The sequence below is a fragment of the Solanum verrucosum genome, unplaced genomic scaffold (assembly GCF_900185275.1).
Source record: "Solanum verrucosum unplaced genomic scaffold, falcon-dt-bn FXZP01000196.1, whole genome shotgun sequence".
NCBI classification, from domain to species: Eukaryota; Viridiplantae; Streptophyta; class Magnoliopsida; order Solanales; family Solanaceae; genus Solanum; species Solanum verrucosum.
The window spans coordinates 685,185-706,719 of record NW_026020420.1 but is presented as its reverse complement, the minus strand read 5'-3'; the positions used below and the strand labels follow the sequence as shown (position 1 = coordinate 706,719).

Sequence of the window (21,535 nt, the reverse complement as noted above, 5' to 3'; positions counted from 1 at the left end):
TTAGGAGTTCAAGGATAGTAAACAATGCAGGATAGAATAAACGAAATTAGAAAAAATGGAAGTGACAGTCATTTTGCTTTAACGTTGTTGTTTTTTAGTATTCCTCAATATCTCCTTCTATTCTGGATTTTCCAGAAATTATTGTTGATCTGTTTGACAATCTTTTCTGCTCAGATGAAGTTTTGGTTTTCGTAATAATGCCCACTGTCTGATCACAATACTTTTGTTTAGACAAGGTCCCAAGACCAAGAAGATCTGATGCTGTTGAGTGGTGAAGCTCCAAGGATAAATATCTCTTGTAATGATGAGAGTTTGGTATCTTAACAGAACCTTCTTTTTGATCCCCTGTAAATGTTGGAAAGAAATATCCAACACAATTATATAAACCTTTGCCATCGTGGACAACTTATGATGCTATATTATCTCCTCTGTCTTAGGCCTTTCCTTGTGAATGAATTGGAGCCACAGTACCTTCTTCATGATTGGAGGAAAGTATACGAGTGTCTTGCAATGTTTGGAATCCCTATTCCAAGGTATGGTTGCGTTCACAGAGAAGCACCTTGCAGGCATTTGGATTATTTTGTTGAAGAAGTGGACTTTGTTGAAGTCATGGGAACCGCTTTTGGAAACCTTGTGGAAAAGCCTACTGTTGATAGTCAGTCTCTCTTCCCATGGATGATCAAATTTTCATATTGTTTGCTCTAGCTGTAAATGTATGTGCATGGCAGGCTGCCAATTCGATGAGAAGATAGAACTCATATTCTCTTAGGGCTGTTTGATAGCTGGTTAGAGTTATGCAGGTATTAATAATGCAGGGGATTAGTTATGAGGAAATCTACGTATCATTCTTTGCAGGTATTAGTTATTGTACCTTCTATCCCGCATAAAATAATTCATAAATTCCCTCATAACCTATACATGTATGAGTCACGAGGGTTTCTAAATTGCAAACCAAATACTATATTAATTTTATATATAAATAACTTGTCTCTTAACCAGCTACCAAACGTGGTAAGTATTACTTGTGCGGGATTTAATACAAGGGTAACTCACCTCCAATACAGCTACCAAATGACCCCTTAGTTCCTTGATGAGTAACCACTTTTGTGGTATCATAATAGTCGGACAAACAAGATGCCTCTTAGTAAAGATTTCATAGCTGTTAGGTTGTTGTTAACATGCTGCTTTACAAGTTTCAGTTTGGTTATTTTGAACCAAGGAAATTGTTGTTGATGTTGTCTGCTTGTGAATATGCTGCATTTCTGATATTGTAAAAATACTACACAGGATGGGAAAGATCAATCTCTTATTTGCTTTTATGTAGCCGATGCCACGCCTCTCTACCTGCACGAGGTAGTCATAAGGTTTGCGTACATTCTACCCTCTCCAAACCTTACTTGTGGGATTTCACTGGGTATGTTGTTGTAGCTGATGCCACCGAATAATTATTTACTATCCTAGTTCCGATGGCAGCCGGGGAATAAAGGAATTGTTTCGAATGCACAATACCTAATGACCATACTAAACTTGGGCGTTTTCTTTAGATCCCCTATACTATCAGTAGTGTAGGTGGTAAAGGCTACCAAAAAGACTACTGATAGTTTGGGAAGTATTTGAAGAAAACATGTCAAGTTTAGGAAGGATCTGAAGAAACTGCATCATATAATTTATACCCATGAAATTTAGTCTGTAAAGATGCTGTCCCCCTCTTATTTCTTTGTTCAAAACACATGGTTTTCTCTTCAAGCCAGAAGTTGTGACTATATATAAATCCTTCTTTACTTCAAGTGATCTCTAATATTGACCTAACCTAAGTTGCTCGGACTCTTCACTTTTGGTGTCGCGCCTTTGTCGACACGACGTGGTGTGTGTGTGGGAATTCGTATCCAATCTGGTCAAACTAGTTTTGGTACTTTGACCAAATTCAAGGGAGAAATTTTTGGACAAATTTAATGATTTTTGTGCGCAAAACAAAAATTAAGGTGAAATTGAAGAAAATGAATACCTTGTATATGTAAATTGCTATTGTCACTCCCTTTCCTTTTATCTCCTTCCAGGATTCTCCTCAAGTTTTCTACATAACATCTCGTAACATAGGTTATATAACTCTATTTTAGTTATTTGAATTATTTTTAGCTGAATTCTTGCACCTGTATCCAGATATAACTCTATTTTAGTTATTTGAATTATTTTTAGCTGAATTCTTGCACCTGTATCCAGACATGGATCCGTATCGCTGAATCTAAAAATTTAGATAATAGAGGATCCGACATATAAATCCACATCCGTATCGGGCATCCGCACTTGAGTCCGAGCAAAATTAGGACCTAACATAGTAATATTCTAATAAAAATCCAAGGCAAAGTTAGTGGATCACAATTGATGCAACCATCTGTTTTCCCTACATCTACCTGTGAAGTTAAATTATATTTGTCAATTATCAAGCATGTTGGTGCCAAGATAACTGGTAGGTAAATCAATACTCTTTTTACTTGTGGGATTTTATGGGTTATGTTGTATTTTAGCAAATTAGGAGTTATTTTTCTTCATATTCTTAGTATTAAATAACTATAATAAAGTAATCATAGTCAACTTTAAACTTTCAAAATATCATTAATAATATTAGTTTAATAAAATACACCTCTAATTAATGCTTTCTTAAAGGATATGTCAGATCAACAACGATCAAGTAATATGAAATGAAGGAGTTTTTTTTTTAATCTTTTTCTCATTTGATATTTGTATCAGGGTTAAATTTGGATAGAAAATTCCACATCGACTTTATATTGGGGGTTCAAACTCAAAATCGTCGATTAAAGATGAAGAATTTATAACTACTCCCCTTTCATATTACGAGACTCATGTTGAAAAGATAGTTTTAATAAGAGGTGTATTTTACTAAATTAATTTTATTATTGATGTTTTGAAACTTTAAATTTGGAGCTGAGGGTCTTTCGGAAACAGCCTCTCTACCTCCACGAGGTAGTGACAAGGTCTGCGTACACTCTACCCTCCCCAGACCCCACCTAGTGGGATTTCACTGGGTATGTTGTTGTTGTTGTTGTTGTTGAAACTTTAAATTTGACTACTACTATTTTATTTGGTTATTTAATCTCAAGTGTAGTATGGATAAAAAGCAATAAAACTCTCTTGATTTTTTAAAAATAGGCAAATAAAATGAAACAATTATTTGATATAGGAGCCAAGTAAAATGTAATGAAGGGAGTATTATTTTCATTTTTGGTGCGTAACGATAGAAATCAAATACTCATTCTGTTTTCGTTTCATATTACTTGGTCCTATATTAAAAATAATTGTTCAATTTATTTGTCCAATTTGTGAGATCAAAAGAAATTTTATTACTTCATCTGTTCATTTTTTACTTGTGGTCTATTTGGACTTTGCACTCCTCTTAAGAAAGTAATAATTAATATAAATTTTACAATAATATTCATATTAGTTAATGTAAGGTCTTGCAAAATAAGTAATTAATGTGGAGGAAAAAAATTATCTTTTCTTGATATGTTAAAAATGAACAAGTAAAAGTGGATGGATGAAGTATATTTTGGTATTTGATGGAGAACGGAAAATCCTTGAGCGGGCTGTTATCCTTAATTGGATGAAACAATGCTTGACTTGACTTTCTTGATATCATACTATAGCATTATTACCAGATGTGATCATTGATCAACTATTTGATGTTCATATGTATGTCACTCCTTGAAAACGATCACAAGTTGAGGGACTAAAGTGGAGGACCCAAGAAATGATGATGAAGTGAGGGTATTTCAGTCAATTAAGTTCACACATACTTCCAACATCATGTGCTTCATCCTATATAATATAACAACTACTTTTGTCCACTTTTGATCATTTTTATAGTCATTACACAAAGTACCAAAAACCTCAAAACTCTTCAATGGCTGACCTCTTTGATCTGAAAAAACACAACCAAATGAACAATGAAGAAACATATCAAGTAGCAATAGTAATTGTTCCATATTTAGAACAAGGACATCTCAATCCCCTTCTCAATCTTTCTCGTATCCTTTCATCTTACAAACTTCCTGTATTTTTCCTAGGTACTAGTACTAGTAATCGACAGGCGAAATTCCGGCTATCTGGTTGGGACATTCTTGATTTTCCGACCATTCGATTTCATGACCTTGTACCTGTTCCTCCTGATTCTTGTTCCTCTGTTTCTGCAGCAGTAATGGAGAAAATAGGCTCATTCTTCACATCCATTTTGCTGCTTCGTGAACCAATTCGGGAGTTTTTGCAGGAAGTTTCAAGTACATATAGAAGGACAGTGGTTATTAATGACTCAGGTATGTAAAGACGGATTCAAAATTTAAATTTGATGGATTTAGCTTTGATTTTGATCTTCTCTTTCATTACTTCTTTTAGAAAGACAGCCTATTTATGATTTCAGTAAGAGAATATTAGTAAAAGGAAGGATCAAGAATGTTATATATTTTAGGAGCTAGATTAGTAGACGATGAACAATTAAGAAATGACTCAACAAAAAAAGATCTAGTAAAATAACTATTACAACCAGTGCATCATGGCAACAACACTAGGAGAAAGACTATTAGAATCTCATGAATGACAGCTATTTTACCAGTGCACGTGTCTATTTTACTTTACGAGGTATCAGAGCTATTTTGGGTACAATCATTTCGATTTCTTGAGTTGATATCTCATATGGTTACTCAATTAAGAGTATTATCTAAAAAAGTTATATTTCTTCTTTGTTTCAACTTCATTGAACAAAGATAACTTTCAGAGATAATATTTGTTAGCTGAGTGACCATATGAGAAATCAACTCTGATTTCTGCTATAAGTCTTTCTTATTTTGAGGTGGTCAAGAAGACCTTATTGCCTTCTATTTGCGAGGGAGTGATCGGAGTTGAGCCATTTAATTATCAGTTGTAGTTGTACTTTTGAAATTACGAGTTCAAAAACAATTGTTGCAGGCATGTCATGGGTAGTTCAAGATGCAGTGTCAATGCCCAATACAGAATGCTACTGTTTCCATACAATTTCTGTGTTCACTGCTCTGTCATTCGCCTGTGAAACTACAAAAAAGTCACTTCCGTCTCCGGTGGCTGAGATAATTGCAGAGCTTCCTCCAAGGGAAAACACATTTGATTCAGAAACCATAGAATACATAAAGATGCAGCGTGAGTCGAGAAAGTTTTACTCAGTTGGTCTACACAATTCTTGTAAAGAAATCGAAGGTGTTTTCATTGATTTGCTGGAAGAACAACGTGAAAACAAGCAATGCGCAATTGGTCCATTAAATCCAGTGGAAATTTCAAAGAAAAAACGCTCTAAACAAACTCATGAATGTTTTTCATGGTTTGACAAACAAGAGCGGAATTCAGTGATTTATGTTTCATTTGGATCAACAACTACGTTATCGAAAGAACAAATTAACGAGCTGGCATTTGGATTAGAACAAAGTGGCCAAAAATTCATCTGGGTTCTTCGAGGAGCTGACAAAAAAGGTGGGGATAATATTGAAAATATCGAAAGTGGAAGTAATTTTGATTTGCCAGAAGGATTTGAAGAGAGAATTAAAGATAAGGGGGTTGGGTTAATAGGGAAAAATTGGGCACCCCAATTGGAAATCTTGGCACACGGGTCAATCGGGGGATTCATGAGTCATTGTGGATGGAATTCATGTATCGAGAGTATTTCTATGGGAGTTCCAATGGCAGCTTGGCCGATCCATTCAGATCAGCCGAGGAACACTGTGCTGATAACAAAAGTACTGAAGATCGGGATCATTGTGAGAGATTGGGAAAATCGAGATGAATTGGTAAGTGCTGCGAAATTTGAAAATGCGGTGAGAAATTTGATGGGTTCTGCAGAAGGAGAGGAGCTGCGGCGGAGAGTGACAGAGTTGAGCAGTGCTGTGAAGAAGTCAGTGATGAATGGCGCCATTCGCAAGGAGATGGATTCCTTTGTTGCTCATATTACCAGATGAGTTCACATTTATCAGGTTAGGTTGATCTACAATAACAAATCTATCGTATTAAACCATATCTTATGTTGTTAAACATTGAGTAATGAACTAATGATCTGTTATAATCGATTAAATTGTTTCGATGGTATAAAAATATGTTGTCCGTATATAATATAAACTTCTTTAAATTCTAATTGACATTCAGGGTAACAAAACATGAAACAAGCTCAACTAGTACAAAACTGGATCTTTTTATCTTGTAATATGGGCAATGAAAGAGTCCCATCTCTTTGCCGCTACCACCACCATTCACCACTGATTTGCTCAACTCCGTAGCCCTCTGTCTCATCTTATCTCCTTCTGCAGAATCCATCAATCTCTTAACGCATTCTGCTACTGCATCTGAGCTCACCAACTCGTCTCTCATCGCCCAATCCTTCAATTCAACTCCAATTTTCAACACCTCTGTTACCAAAATTGCATTTCTTGGTTGATCGGAATGCATTGGCCAAGCAACTATTGGCACTCCCATTGAAATACTCTCCATACATGAATTCCACCCACAATGACTCATGAATCCACCCGTCGACTCGTGTCTCAATATTTCCAGTTGTGGTACCCAATCTCTCACTATTAACCCTCTTTTCTCCACTTTTTCTTCATACCCTTCTGGTAACTCAACTTCTCTACTTTCCCCTGTAAAAATGTCACCTTTATCTGCTTCTCTCAATACCCATATGAATTTTTTCTCACTTTTCTCCAACCCGATCGCTAATTCTTTAATTTCTTCATCGGAAAGTGTAGTCGTTGTCCCAAAAGACACGAATATGACGGAGTTTGGTTCTTGTTCATCCAGCCATTTGATACATTTATGGGGTTTTCTTGAATCTCTTTTATCAAACAGTTTCGGCGGGTTTAATGGACCAACAGCCCATTGTTTATTACCTGCACTTTTCTCTTTTGCTAGCAAATCAAGATAAAATCCTTCAATTTCATAACAAGAATTGTATAAATCACCAGAATTAACCATTTCCCTAAACTCTGTTTGTACTCTGCTGAATTCTGCAAATTCTGATGTGAAGCTGCCTTCCATTGATGAAATTTTTTCCAGAAATTCATTTTCAGCATCAGCAGGTAATCTTCCAGCAGCATCACAGATGAATGAGTAAATAGTAAAACCTGGAAAGAATTATTAGAAGAAGTTTAATAATGTGAATCTGTTATTTGAATTTGACTTTAGGCCACTAATTTGTTTGAGTCGCGACTGACCTGAAATGCTACGAAAGCTATAGCACTCAACATTCGGTATAGAAGGAGCATCTTGAAGAACCCAAGCTATTAAAGAATCATAAATAACAATTACTCTTCTGTAATTTCTAGAAAGTTAATGTAAAAGAGAAGAAATTGGGTGGCGGAGATGACACGTGGCGAGAAGAGAGGGCATCAAATGGGAGGGAAATTTGGTGGTTGAATTTGGATTTGGAGGTGGAGTTTCGTAACTTGGGATTGAGAATTCGTGGAATTTGACGTTGGATGTGGAAAGTGGGTCCCATCCTTGGACGCGATTTTTCGCTTGGCGGAGGTTCCGGTGATAGGCGGAGATGAGGCGGGAGAGGTGGAGGAGTTGGTTTAAATGGCCTTGTGCTGGTAGTGGAATCATCACTACGGCCACCTCAACATTGCTAAGTTTGACCATATTATAATTTTTTGGTAAATTATGAGTATGTAGTATTGGGGTATTTAATGGTGCTAGTTGTTGGTTGCTAATTTGCTATTGACAAGTTGTATAAATGTTATGGGAATTTTCCTAGGAACATAGCAATGTGTTTTTTTTTTACCCATCTCTTCTTTGTGACGAGATCAAATTTCTAGAACGAAGTGAAATAGAAAAAGAACGTTGCTTATGGAAAATCTCTACTCATAAAAGTCTTTGTAGGAAGATTCCTCGAAGTTGAGTCTATTTTTTTTAGTTAAATATATGAGCTTTGAGCTCTTTTGTTGACTCAAGTCAAGTCAATTTTAAAGCTTATTCCAAAGAGATTGGAATTAAATTTTCAATTAGATGTGTTCACGTCAAATTGTTAATGACAGATTTGTATAGATGTACTATTTTTAATCAAACCTTCTATTCTTTACTTTCTTGATTGATAGATAATAAGGTCTAGAACTTGTTTCCTTAGATTTGTTGAATTATTCTGTCTTCAGTATTAAATTTGAACAAATATTTTTGAACGACTTTTCTTTTAATTGATCGTGAAGGAAGGTTCCACTTTATTACTCAAGCAGTAAATATATATAAGATTTTTCTTTAACTTTTTCTTCATTTTTATTTTTTTAAATATATTTTAACTCTTCTTAATGAAAATTATGATTACATTACTGATCCACATTGAGGTCCAAATTAATCCGAATTTATATAAGGTAAAAATCATTAAAGGTTAAGTCCTCCCTATTAAGATTTTATTTATACTTAGAAATTGATCTTGAAATTTCTAATTAATAATAAAATGATTCTCTTCTTCTCATCACATTCCATTGTCTTTTTCTTTTTTCTTTTTTCTTTTCCTATTTGGATCCAAATGTCATGTTGAAACGTAAGTGGTGACATAAGTTTACAACATAAGAGAGAACAATTAACACTTGACATATTATATCAATCACTCATCTTGCATAGTCGTTCAACCTTCTAGCTTCATTGAATATTTCAAAAATAGCATTATGTGAAAATATAGTCTAATTGACTTTTTTTTGGTTTCTCACTCAATATTCAATATTTATATTGAAGTTTGATTACATTTAAATTCGACCAAAAGATAAAGCATTTCCTAATTGACTTGCTTATCTTTCTATGGTGTTACTTTTCCACACCTAGAATAAGAAAATAAAAAAAGATAGCTTGATATATAAAATATTTCAAATTTACTCGAAATTTGTAGAAGAGTTATATAGGTATAATAGATGTAAGTAATTTATTCTAATATAAATATCAATAAGTAATTTTAAGGTTCATGCTTGAAATTTATAAATCGCACCAATAATTATATTGTTACTCCAAAATTTCTTTCAAATTAAGAGAATAAATGTTGAAGAAAAGTATAATAAAGGGAAAATAAGATAACGAACAACTATTAAATCAGTTGTCATATAAATTATTTTTTTCATCATTAAATAATAATAAATTTAAGAATACGATATAAATATAATAAAATTTACCTAATAATTAAAAAAAATATATAAGATCATTTATAAAATAACAATATATTCTCTTATATATGGGACTTCACGCTAAAGCAGACACAGTTTTGGAGAAAAAATTTAAAAAAATTATTCTTTTGTTCTACTTTAATTTAATTACTGTATAATATTTTTGAAATTATGAGATCCGTTTTAGCTATGACTTTTAGTTTTAACTTCACGCTGAAGCAGACACATCTTCGTCGACGTGCCCGCTTCAGCGTGTTTCAGAAAAAATTTTAAAAAATATTTCTTTTATTCTACTTTAATTTAAGTAGTGTATAATATTTTCAAAATTATGAGACTCGTTTTTAGCTATGACATTTAGTTCTAAATTCATATTCTTTAGTTATAGTTTTATTATTTTGAATGTCGGTAATTTTTGGTTATATTTTGTAACTATTTTGAGACTTTGAGTAAAAAATCAACGATCGATGATGATGATGAAAAATACTTTATTTATAGATATCTTAATGGACCTATTCACATTAAATTTGCTCAAACAAAAAGTAAATAACAACTTAAAATATCTAAAAATTCTATTAAAATTTCACTAATTTTCTAAATTCTATCTATATCACATAAATTAAAATAAAAAAATACTCAATAAATATTAGGCTCGTGCTAGCACGGACACGGCCTATGTCTAGTAATGCAATAAAACAGACAACACATTTAAACAAGCCGTCAGTAGTCACATTATTCAAAAGTAAAAATCATTTTCTTGAGGAAAATTTGGTTAGCTACACGATATTGACCGGGTCTCACAACAAAAATTATTGCAAAAAGCTGTCAGGTGTAAGTAATTTTTTTTTAAAAAAATATTATTTTTTGAAAAATATTGTTTATTATACCAAATACGTATATTTTAATCCATTATTTGTTGGAGTTACTCGTGTAATTAAGGAGACAATAATAAAATTTAGAAAGTTTTAAAAAAAAATTAATGTAGGTGGCACATCTACACATATTTTTACATTTATGGAGTAGTAGTTTAAGAAAAGCTAAGAATATCTCTTATCTTTGGTAGAAATTACTTGATTTTTTTTTTAAAAAAAAAATCCTTCTAGAATTTCATATTAACCATTGATAGTAACCGGTTGTGGTTGAGTGGTAAGTACTCCTTCGTCCTTAATCAGGAGGTCTCGGATTCGAGCCCCCTTAGGTACAGAGTCTCTTTTGTTAGGGAGTGCTTTACCCAATGTGGAACTTCTCGGCACGAATTCGAAGAGGAATGCTTTACCTAATGTGGAACTTTTCGACATGAATTCGAATTTCGTCGGGTTTCAATGTGGGAAAAAAAAAAATCAATGTGGACACGGGACATGATAGGGAAAAAAAAAGAAAAAGTAAATTGCAGCCTACCAATTGCACCTTTAAATATACCCAATTGTAAGCAACAGTTTTCCAACAAGACTGCAAAAAAGCTCTGTTCTTCCATGGCGAAACTTACCAATCATGAAGTTGCCATAGTAATGGTTCCATTACCAGCACAAGGCCATTTAAACCAACTCCTCCACCTCTCCCGCCTCATCTCCGCCTATCACCTCCCACTCCACTTCGCCGGAACCGCCGTCCACCTCCGTCAAGCAAAAAATCGCATCCATGGCTGGAACCCACTCTCCACCTCCACCGTCAAATTCCATGAATTCCCAATCCCAAATTACGAAACCCCAGCTCCTAATCCAAATTCCACCACCAAATTCCCTTCCCAATTGATGCCCTCTTTCCACGCCACGAGTCATCTTCGTCACCCGATTACTTCCCTTTTACAAGAACTTTCCAGAAATTACAGAAGAGTAATTGTTATTTACGATTCTTTAATAGCTTGGGTTCTTCAAGATGCTCCTTCTATATCAAATGTTGAGTGTTACTGCTTTCGTAGCATTTCAGCTTTTTCGATTTACTCTTGGGATAAATCCTCTGTTACGCCGGAGTTTACAGAGTATACCAGAGTACAATTTGAGTTCAGGGAACTTGTTAATTCTGGTAATTTATACAATTCTTGCTATGAAATTGAAGGATTGTATCTTGATTGGCTAGCAAAAGAGAAAAGTTCGCGTAATAAACAATGGGCTATTGGTCCATTAAACCCGGTGAAACGGTATGATAAAAATAATTCATTAATTTCACATAAATGTATGAATTGGCTTGATGAACAAGAACCAAATTCTGTAATATTCGTGTCTTTCGGGACGACGACTACGTTTTCTGATGAACAAATTAAGGAATTAGCTATTGGGTTGGAGAAAAGCGAGCAGAGATTCATATGGGTATTGAGGGAAGCTGATAAAGGTGACATTTTTACAGGGGAAAGTAGAGAAGTTGAGTTACCAGAAGGGTATGAAGAGAGAGTGGGGAAAAGAGGGGTTATAGTGAGAGATTGGGCACCACAATTGGAGATATTGGGACACGAGTCGACGGGTGGATTCATGAGTCATTGCGGGTGGAATTCATGTATGGAGAGTATATCAATGGGGGTGCCAATTTTAGCTTGGCCAATGCATTCAGATCAACCAAGAAATGCAGTTTTGGTAACCGAAGTGTTGAAAATTGGAGTTGAATTGAGGGATTGGGCAAAGAGAGATGAGTTGGTGAGTTCAGTTGCAGTTGGAGAATGTGTTAAGAGATTGATGGAATCTGCAGAAGGAGATGAGATGAGGAAGAGGGTTATGGAGTTGAGCAAATCAGTGGTGGATGGTGGTGGCAGTGCCAAAGAGATGGCCTCTTTCATTGCCCATATTACAAGATAATAAAAGGCGGAGCCTACCGACAGACACCTAAATTTATCGCTACTTTTCATTTAGATATTTCAACCAAGTCTTTTTCATTTCAAACACTTCACGTTGGAGTTTGTTGTGCCAACTTGAAGTGGCTATTGATGGGCTACATTTATAAAGAAGTTCACGGTATAATAAGATAACCTAAAAATAGAGTGTGTTATTGTGTTACAATAATTCGACTCAAAATTAACGGTGTTTTAATGTTTTTTCCCTTATTCATGTAAGCAAATAATGCATGAGCTATGTTATTTCATCATTAGTACTATATGGTTTTTGATGGAGGATGAAAAAGTCTCGTACTGATGGCGTAATATTGATAATAATTGGTAATATGACATAATACAACAATTTAACGAGCTTCGAGCAAAACTACCTTTTAAGTGCTTAAAATTTTAATGTGAATTTTAATTTCTTATCTTATGATTAGAGATTCAAAATTTATATAGTATTTTTTTTTGTACACTTTTGTTTGTCCACTTTAAACTTTGCACTTTAAAGTTTAAATAATTATTCATATAAATATTTTACTATAATATTTAAATTAATAATGTAAAGTCTTATATTTTTTTAAAAAAATAATTTTAGAAATAAGTAATTGATTTTTTACATGCTAAAAATGTAATAAAAGTGAAATTTTATTTTTGTATTATTGGACATCCTTTGAGGAAATCTCCATGGCAGGCAGCCAAGCGAGTTCGGTTTCCAAATACGAACAAACTCCATACGCCTAATTACAGTGCTCTGTAAACGTTTTACAGTATTGGGATTTCTTCAATTGTTCTTCTCAGTGTTTTTTTTGGTGGGTTTGATTCTGAAAACTCGAAGCTTTTTTGAAGAACAGAGAAGGAAATAGATATGGGTCTGCTCAGATAGCAGTTTTGGTGACCAAATTTTCACGGTTTGTGCTAAACCCTTTTCGATTTTCTTGCTCAATTTGCTTGTATCAGTGAAAATCCCATGAAAGATTGGATCTTTTTGTTGCTTTGTCAATTATGAAATCACCCAAATCAGCAAAATCTCTTTTTTGCTGCTTTTTCTGATATGGCTCTGCTGAGATAGCAGTTTGGTGACCTAATTTTTAACGGTTTGTATTGAACCCTTTTCGATGTTGTTTCTCAATTTGCTTCTATCAGTGAAAATCCCATGAAAGATTGGATCTTTTTGTTGCTTTATTGATTATGAAATTACCCAAATCAGCAGTCTTTTTTTATGCAATTGTCTGATGTATTAATGTGCTTTTTTTTTCCAGTCTGTGAATTTTCAAGTATCAAATGGCGCTGTGTTCTATTTACAAGTATGGTTCAAAAGCTCAAGGGTTGGCTTTTCTTGCATTTGGGTCCATTTCTTTTTTGGTATTTGTTTATGTTGCTATTGTCTCCAAGTTGCTTCCGCCATTCGATAATCCGATCCTTGCAGCCATTCAGAATGACAGGTGACTTTCCCTTTGTTCAGTTTTATTCAGTTTCTGGTATTTAGACAAATTTAGTTATGCCTGGTTGTCTTGATAGCTTTTGGGAAATATTATAATGTACTTCTCAGTGAAATGCAAACTGTTATTGAGCCTTATCCGGATTATTTGTTGCTGTTTCACCTTAGATACTGATTGTTTAGATTATATTTAAATTTAGGGATTTGTAAGGAACTTGACACTGCGACATTATTGTGTCGATCGTAAACTGAATTGAGGTATTGAGATTTTAGACTGTTTTTGGATGATAAATGGCTTTGTTCACTTACTCTTTATGAATGTTCTTTTGCTGCTCATTGTGTTTGTTACTCTTGACAAATTGTATGATTGGCCTGTTGGTAATAGTTGTTCACAAATTGTATCGATCATAACTTACCGGTTTGTGATTATTTATGCTCTAACTGCTGCGATGTTGATCCCACTCCCATTTGAAATTATTTTACTAGGATCTCGTCTCCAGTAAACTTGCATTCATATTTGTGACAATTCTGTGTGTTTAAGAATTTTCTTGTCTTCCCTTTTTGAAAAATAAAGAGATTTTATCTAGTTCTCTCGGAAAAGTACTTTTTGGAATTCTGCATTTAATCATCATGGATATATAAAGAAGATTACTGAGGAGCCGATGCTGCTGGTCGGAATGTATTATACTTTCCGTACGACTGGTAGTTCTTCAGTAAGTTACAACTCGAACATCTAACTGTTTGTGGTTTCAATAAAAAATTAATATGCTTAAGAGGTTTACAACTACATGGGTCTCTTCCAACCAGCTATGCATACTTATAGATATACTCTTCGTCCTGAAAGATCAATTTTGAATAGAAACACTTCCATTTTCTTACTTATTTATTACATCACATTGTGCCAATTTGAAGCGTTGATTTGGTAGTATCAGACCAGTAATTCTCAATTCTAGATGCTTACGTTCATTATTAGCTACATAATATCACATAGTGGCATGATGATTTCGTAATAGTTGATTCGATCATCTTAATTTAATACTTAAGTTGTACAAGAGTTTTCATGAACTGAATTTAACTCAATAAATAACGGTTATGGCAAGAGTGTGAATGGAGGTGAATGAGTGGAATTGTTATTGTGAAATGAGGATTATACAAGATGTGATTCCAATTTTGTGATGGTTGTTAGTCTAATGTAATTACAGTGGTATGATCAAAATCTTACTAAATGCTTAGTAGGCTTTGTAGCTGGAATATCTCATGTTCAATTGTTTACAAATATTCTTCTTCCCCTTTTCCCAAATTATCATGTTTGTGTTTGTATAAATAGTGCTTTGCGCCTGTGTTGAGTTATTTTGTATTTCTGTTTCAGATACTATTGCTTTCTGGTTCCATTAACGCTTCCCATCCTTGTTGTTGCTATATATTTCCACTGGCTCAGCATGAAGATCTTTAAGCATGCATAGCTCAGACGAGGTATGGAGCTTTTGTGTAATCTCACGAAGGATCGTTATCAATTGGTTAGGTTTCTGATTCCAAGTTGTTTACTTGAAACATTTGACATGAGTAGAATGAGATAAGTTTTCGTAGTAATGACAAACGAAGATACTTTCACTATTAAAGTGTAGCTATTTTCAGCCCTTTTGTGCTTCTGCATTTCCTGGAACTTCAGAAGTTAAGAGCACAAAATCGCGAGCTTCCTTCAAATAAATAACTTGCATACACTCAATACTTGCTTCTATCCAAGATTTCTGATGAAGGAAGTGTTTATGAAGAAGACATTTAGGCTACTAAATCATCCTAGGACATTTAGACATTAAGATTTTTTTTATCCTAATTCAACAGTTCAGTTGTTTGTAATTGGTATGAACACAAAATTTTGAAATTGACTTGCTTATATACATTGAAATTATTGAAAATATTGTAGGAAAAAAGCTGTCTTTGTTAATCTTCTTCTCTTTGGGGTCATGATTAGCCTATTACCCCTGGTGGGAGCTTGCAGATACCTCGTGAAATTAGTCGTCGAGGTGCGTCCAAGTTGGTTTGGACATCATGGTTATAAAAAAATTTAAAAAGCTAAAATTGGAGACAAAATGACACTGAAGTTTTACTCAAGTCACTTGCAAATTCTGTAAACTCGAATCTTAATAGTTTTAAAATAACAAACTCTATTGACTAGCTAAACAATATCAAATAATGCAAACAATTTTCGAAGTATATAAATTGAAAGTGTTCCCTTTATTTTCGATAAAAAGGACAAGGTGATACACTGAAGCTTTCGCTATGCACGAGATTTGGAGAAGAGTCGAACCAGAAGGGTCATTGTATATAGTTTTGGATGACAAGAGAAAAGAAAAAAAAACACTTTTTTTAAGCATTATAGACTGTATTGACAGCTAAAAGTTCTTTTTTTCCTTAAAAGCTGTGGGTCAACTTTTAAAGGGGAGAGTTTAGCGCAGCGGTAAGAGTCATCAGTATATTGAATGTCACGAGTTTAAGGTGTAAAAATAATCTTGGAGAAAGAATATTTTGAAATTGTGCAAAAAGTAGTCGAACAAATAAAGTCAGGGAAAATTTATGAAGTTATTTTGATAAATTTCAAATATATAATAGTTCAGAATTGTATCTCTTTAGAGTTTCTAAAAAACATTCTATAGATGTTCAAAGTACTTATAAAACAGACATATTTGGTTCCCTTTTTCCTAAAGTGGAGATGGAGATTATAAAAAGGAATATGAAAGAGTTGGTCATATCACATGCTTCAATTGAACTCATTGCTTTCGTCTCAAACTATGTGTATATATATATAAAAAAGATTTTAAATGTATACATATAATAAAACAATCATTCAGAATCTATCGATTTTAAATCCTAGATTCGAATCTAATAAATGTTGTATTAGTTTCAAAGAATGTTTGTAGGCAAAAAGGAAACAAATACAAGGGAAAATACATAAGGAAGAAGACATTATTTGACTTTATTGTAACAACACAAAAATTAGTTACAAATGTAAAGATCCCCTCTTAATAGAAAGAATACAACAGAAGAATGGTAAAAAGAAATCAACCCCTTTTAACCATTTCATCTGTCTATGGGCTACAAAATTGCAATGGAATCTATATCTTCCTAACTCTACCACAACACATCTAACACCTTTTGAAGAAACACAAGTGTATGGTACTTTATGAGAACAAGAAAAAAAGGGTTTTGATGTCAAACTTATTTGTGCCTTCTTTTGGATTCTCCATAAGCAACAACTCCCATCACAGTCATCGTGTAGCCCGCGATTCCGATGAAAGTTACTGGATTTTGGAAAATTAGTATGGAGATAACAACAGCCACTGCACCTTTTGCATTGCCTAGGACCTGCACCAGTCCATAGAGAGTTTAGTTGTTTCAAACAGGTGAAAAACATGTACATTGCAGCTACTATGAAAATTTAGTACCATTCTTGAAAAATATAGTAGGCGTTTGGACAATATTTGGTCTATGTTTCTCATACTCTCCGAAAATGTTATTGCACCCGTGACAGATCCTCCAAAAATGCACTAGTTTTGGAGGATCTAATACACACTCTGTAGCATTTTTGAAGAGTCCGAGCAATAAAGTATTTGGTTGAAGTTGAAAGGGTATTTGGAAGTATATGTGTTTAAACACGTATTTAAAAAATTAACCTTTCTTGGCCTGAGACTAGGCGTGATCTTTCGTGTTCAAGTCTAAGGACATATGGCAAGTTAGAGAACAAAAACATTTGCTAATCCAGGAGTGGTCTATAGCTAAGTTGCTCGAACTCTTCACTTTTGGTGCCGCACCCGTGTCGACACGACATAGGAGTGGGTGTGGAATCCGTGTCCGATTTGGTCAACCAATTTTGGGTACTTTGACCAAAATCGATGGAGAAGTCTAGACAGTTTTAATGATTTCTATAATCAATACAAAAGCTAATGTGAAATTGAAGAAAATGGAATGCCTTTTATATAGAAATTTCTATGTCACTCATTTTCCTTTAATCTCATTCCAAGATTCTCTTCAAGTTCTCCACATAATATCTCATAATTTAGGTTTTATAACTCTATTTTTAGATATTTTAATTATACTAGGTGAATTCCTGCACCCGTATCCATACATGGATCCATATCCCCGAATCTTAAAAATTAGATCATGAAGGATCCGACCTCTAGATCCACACCCGTATCGGACACCCGCACCCGAGTCCGAGCAACTTAGGTCTATAGTGGCCAATGGTATCTACGATAAGGTTCTTTATTCCCAAGTTCAGGCTCAAACCCGAGACTTCTGATTAAGCATAATATATTTCCAACCACTCCACCACACCCCTTGGTTATCATTCTGCTTTTGTCTTTCTTTTGCCACATAACACTACACTTAAAGGGGGAGAAAAGAGGGGTATGAGAGGAGCAAACCTGGAGTGTCAATGCACTGGTATGCTTAGTCACCAAAAAGTTCAATAAATTGGCACCATAGGCCATTGCAGAATTAATCAAAATAAGCAGGCCAAGGTATCTGTGTTCAGTCGCGATTGTTGCAGTGACTTCGATAACATTAGGCTCCATAACGAGTGCAGCAGGCAATAATACTACAACAGCAATTGGTGACATGTAGAGCAGGAGATTCATGGAGTTCAGTTTTTCCCTGAAAGATAACATCAGGTTCAGGAGAAAACTACTAGTTAAAATGTATCAGCAAAACAAACGAATGACAAATAAATCGAATGAAGGGTCGTGAATTTGAAAGGAACCCCAATCTCTATCAGATGTAAATCAAATGAGGAAACTAGAAGATCAGAAACTCGTAACCTGTAGTTAGTTATCTTTTAGATGACGTGATAGTAAAAGTATTTTGCGTTTACACAGATGGCTAGACGACAAAGTACTTACCCTTCGGAAGAAAGAAGAACTCCTTGAAGAACAGACTTGAAGGCTCTAGCAGCAGTTGCACCAATACACATGATAAATCCATAAAGGTGGAAGCTTGGCTCACCCTATCATCAATCAAGAAACTTAATAGTCATTAAACAACAACAACAACAACATACCCGGAGTAATCCCACACGTGGAATCTGGGGAGGGTTGAGTGTATGCAAATCTTACCGCTACCTTAGGAGGTAGATTAATAGTTAATAAAAGTTGCTACAAATTTTTCAACAAGAAAACAAAACCTATTTCAACAACCAATAGATAGATACTTGTCATGGCTTAATAAACTTCAAATATAACACAACAAAAGACAAGGTAAGTAAACTTGTTTAATTATCAATTTCTTACTGAATAAAATCTTAAACTAATACCATGAGACATTGAGAATCTCTGAATTGCTCGAAGTATATTTATCATCTAGTGTTTGATTCTGTATATATGTCATCAAAACACACTCTACTGAGACTTGAGAGGCAAAGATACAAGGTGATTTTTTCCTATCTTTCCAAGTTTTGGTAGACAGAGTTACCCGATAAGCTATCTCGGACATCACAATTTTTAATTTTTTTTTTTTTTGGATGACAAGGGAAACCCATAGCCGCTACCTTTTGGGTGTGCACAGGGTAGAACCCCCGCTCCTATGCAATAGCTCGCAAACCACATAGGAGAGGTAACCCGCACTAGGCAAGTTTGGTGCAACGAGCTCGACCCAGAAGACAATCCCTTGCTTTTGCTGGCAAGGGGTTTCGAACTTGAGACCTCCAACATGGAAGTCCCAAGCCCAAACCACTAGGCCACCCCGAAGGGTCTCGGACATCACGATTATCAAAAGAAAAAAACACATTCTACTGAGGAAACGCCACACAAAGTCAATTTCTTTGAATATCTCCAATGGAAACATCGTCAAGGAAGATACTATCATTTGAAAAAAGAAGTGATCCTTATGAACATTGAAATAGAATGTGCAAATAACTTAATTTCCATTGGAAAGAAAAGCAAACTACTGCAAAACACAGAAATGGTAAGAATTGTCCACAGAGGAAAGTATTTTTGACAGGGGGCATCAATATACAGGTGGAAGATTACTAAGAAGATTCGAAATTGATTGTATAATGGGCCCGATAAAAACTTATGAAGTATTGAACACATTAAATTTAAATTCTAGATCTGCCTGGCAACAGATTGTCGAGGCGTTATAATGTATATGAGCATCCATAAAAATTCTCATATCTGATCTCAATCAGTTAATCTAGACTTCTAAAAGAACTACTACCATTGTTAAAAAAACATAGATCAAGTTTAAAAGGAATGAAATTAAACAGCCAAAAAGGTTGGAAAATTTAAGAAAAAAAGATCCAATTTTTCTACACAAAACATACCACAATCTGATCTACTAAATATAATACAAAGTAACAAGCAATTAAATATTCAACGTTAAAGGTCATGGTGGAGCTATAAGTACTCCTTCATCTTTAACCATAAGTCTCAGGTTCGAATCCTAGGTGCATTTAACCTCCAAAGTGGACCTCTGGAATCCAAATTAGTCAAGCCCCAAAATAGGGTATAGAACAAAAAACAAGCAATTAACTATTCACCACCAAAAGTCATGGTGAGCAGTAAGTACTCCTTTATCTTTAACCAAAGGTCTTCGGTTCGAGCTCATCCCCAAAGTGGGACCTCCTAAATCTAGAGTCGGGCCCAAAATGAGTGCAGAAAATGGAAACCAAAAAAAACAAGCAATTAATATTCATTACCGAAGGTCGTGGTGAAGTTATAAGTATTCCTCCATCTTTAACCAAAGAGCTCGGGTTCGATCCCTGGGCATGTTTTATCCCCAAAGTGGAACCTCCTAAATCTAGATTAGTCACACCCCAAAATGGGACAAGACACCGGAAACCAAAAAAAGAAAACCAGCAATTAACTATTCACCACCAAAGGTCGCGGTTGAGCTGTAAGTATTCCTCCATCTTTAACCAAAAGTCTTGAGTTCGAGCCTTACATACGTTTTATCCCCAAAGAATGGGTCAAGAACACGGAAACCAAAAAAAAAGCAATTAACTATTCACCACCAAAGGTCGTGGTGGAGCTATCCAAAGGTCTCGAGTTCAAACTCTAGTGCGTTTTATCCCCAAGGTGGAATTGAATCCAAATTAATCGGGCTCCACAATGAATAAAGACACACGGAAACCAATAAATACAAGCAGTTAACTATTCATTCAAGAAAAAGAACAAGTTAGAAAGATTGCAAACATACCCCACTTGCAATAATAACCCCAGTAACAACAGGAACAAGGCAGCCATAAGTAGCCCAAGCTTCTTGCTTCCTTGTCATCAAATAAGCAAACAATGCAGTAAAAAAGGGTGTTGTTGCACCCACAGCCTGATTAAACGACACAGGCAAGTACCTTAAAGAAATGTTTCCACCAACAACAGAACCACAAAAGACAACACTAAGTGTAGAGATCCTCAAAAATTGAGACCTTGATTTAATCCTCTGAAAAGGTGCAATCTTTAAGAAAACAATAGAAACATAGCTAAGAACAGCACAAGCTGTCATATGACACATTGTAAGAAAAATTGGGAATCTAAATCCATAATTTGACAGCAATAATTTGTTCAAAAGAAGAACTCCAATATTTGAGGAATACCAAAATATTATAAGTGTAGCTATGAAAAAACCCTTCTTCTCGAATTGTCCAGACAACATTTTTTTTTTTTTGGTTCTTGATTTTGTCAAGAATGGCAAAAAGATTCAATTTTTAAGGTACCCTTTTGTTGAAACTACAAGAAAAAAACTCATTAATTGATTAATCCACCCTTTTCTCAACAGATTTTCAAGATATATTTCTTGAAAAAAATTTGATTTTCAGTGTGTGTGTTTTCGGGAACTTTTTTTGTGGGGAATGTATGAAAGTGGAAGAAAGAGAAGGAAATGTGTTATTTTTGTGCCTCTCTTCTTCCTTTTTCTTCCCCACAAGACCCAAATTTTGGAGATTATTTTATTTTTGTGAACTTGTATATATAGAGAAAAAAAAAAGTTCCAAGTATTTAGATATTTTTAAGATAAAGAGAAGATCTAATTAAAGTTGAAATATAGGGTGATCCAATTTTTTCGACCCTTTTTAAAATTTATAATTTTTGAAGGTGAAAGAAAAAAAATAGTTTAATTTTAAAATTTTAATAC

General features: G+C 34.4%; 4 protein-coding genes and 1 pseudogene across 4 annotated transcripts; 3 read left to right on the top strand and 2 right to left on the bottom strand.

The window, feature by feature from the left end:
- The first annotated feature begins 3,873 nt into the window (after positions 1–3,873).
- On the top strand, positions 3,874–6,146 carry LOC125806884 (zeatin O-xylosyltransferase-like). Its single transcript, XM_049486642.1, has 2 exons — positions 3,874–4,328; positions 4,978–6,146. The coding sequence occupies exons 1-2, from the start codon at positions 3,920–3,922 to the stop codon at positions 5,991–5,993; spliced, it is 1,425 nt and encodes a 474-aa protein (XP_049342599.1). The 5' UTR covers positions 3,874–3,919; the 3' UTR covers positions 5,994–6,146.
- Positions 6,142–7,669, bottom strand: LOC125806885 (zeatin O-glucosyltransferase-like; annotated as a pseudogene).
- A 2,955-nt stretch (positions 7,670–10,624) lies between these two features.
- Positions 10,625–12,157, top strand: LOC125806801 (zeatin O-glucosyltransferase-like). Its single transcript, XM_049486552.1, has one exon. The coding sequence runs from the start codon at positions 10,646–10,648 to the stop codon at positions 11,957–11,959; it is 1,314 nt and encodes a 437-aa protein (XP_049342509.1). The 5' UTR covers positions 10,625–10,645; the 3' UTR covers positions 11,960–12,157.
- Positions 12,158–12,667: 510 nt separating this feature from the next.
- On the top strand, positions 12,668–15,329 carry LOC125841097 (uncharacterized). Its single transcript, XM_049520107.1, has 3 exons — positions 12,668–12,887; positions 13,239–13,421; positions 14,787–15,329. Exons 2-3 carry the CDS (start codon positions 13,261–13,263, stop codon positions 14,878–14,880), a joined length of 255 nt encoding a protein of 84 aa, XP_049376064.1. The 5' UTR covers positions 12,668–12,887; positions 13,239–13,260; the 3' UTR covers positions 14,881–15,329.
- Positions 15,330–16,363: 1,034 nt separating this feature from the next.
- Positions 16,364–21,343, bottom strand: LOC125806973 (UDP-URONIC ACID TRANSPORTER 1-like). Its single transcript, XM_049486722.1, has 4 exons — positions 20,606–21,343; positions 18,313–18,416; positions 17,839–18,067; positions 16,364–16,780 (listed from the first exon to the last, which is right to left on the bottom strand). Exons 1-4 carry the CDS (start codon positions 21,056–21,058, stop codon positions 16,634–16,636), a joined length of 933 nt encoding a protein of 310 aa, XP_049342679.1. The 5' UTR covers positions 21,059–21,343; the 3' UTR covers positions 16,364–16,633.
- Between the last annotated feature and the right edge of the window lie 192 nt (positions 21,344–21,535).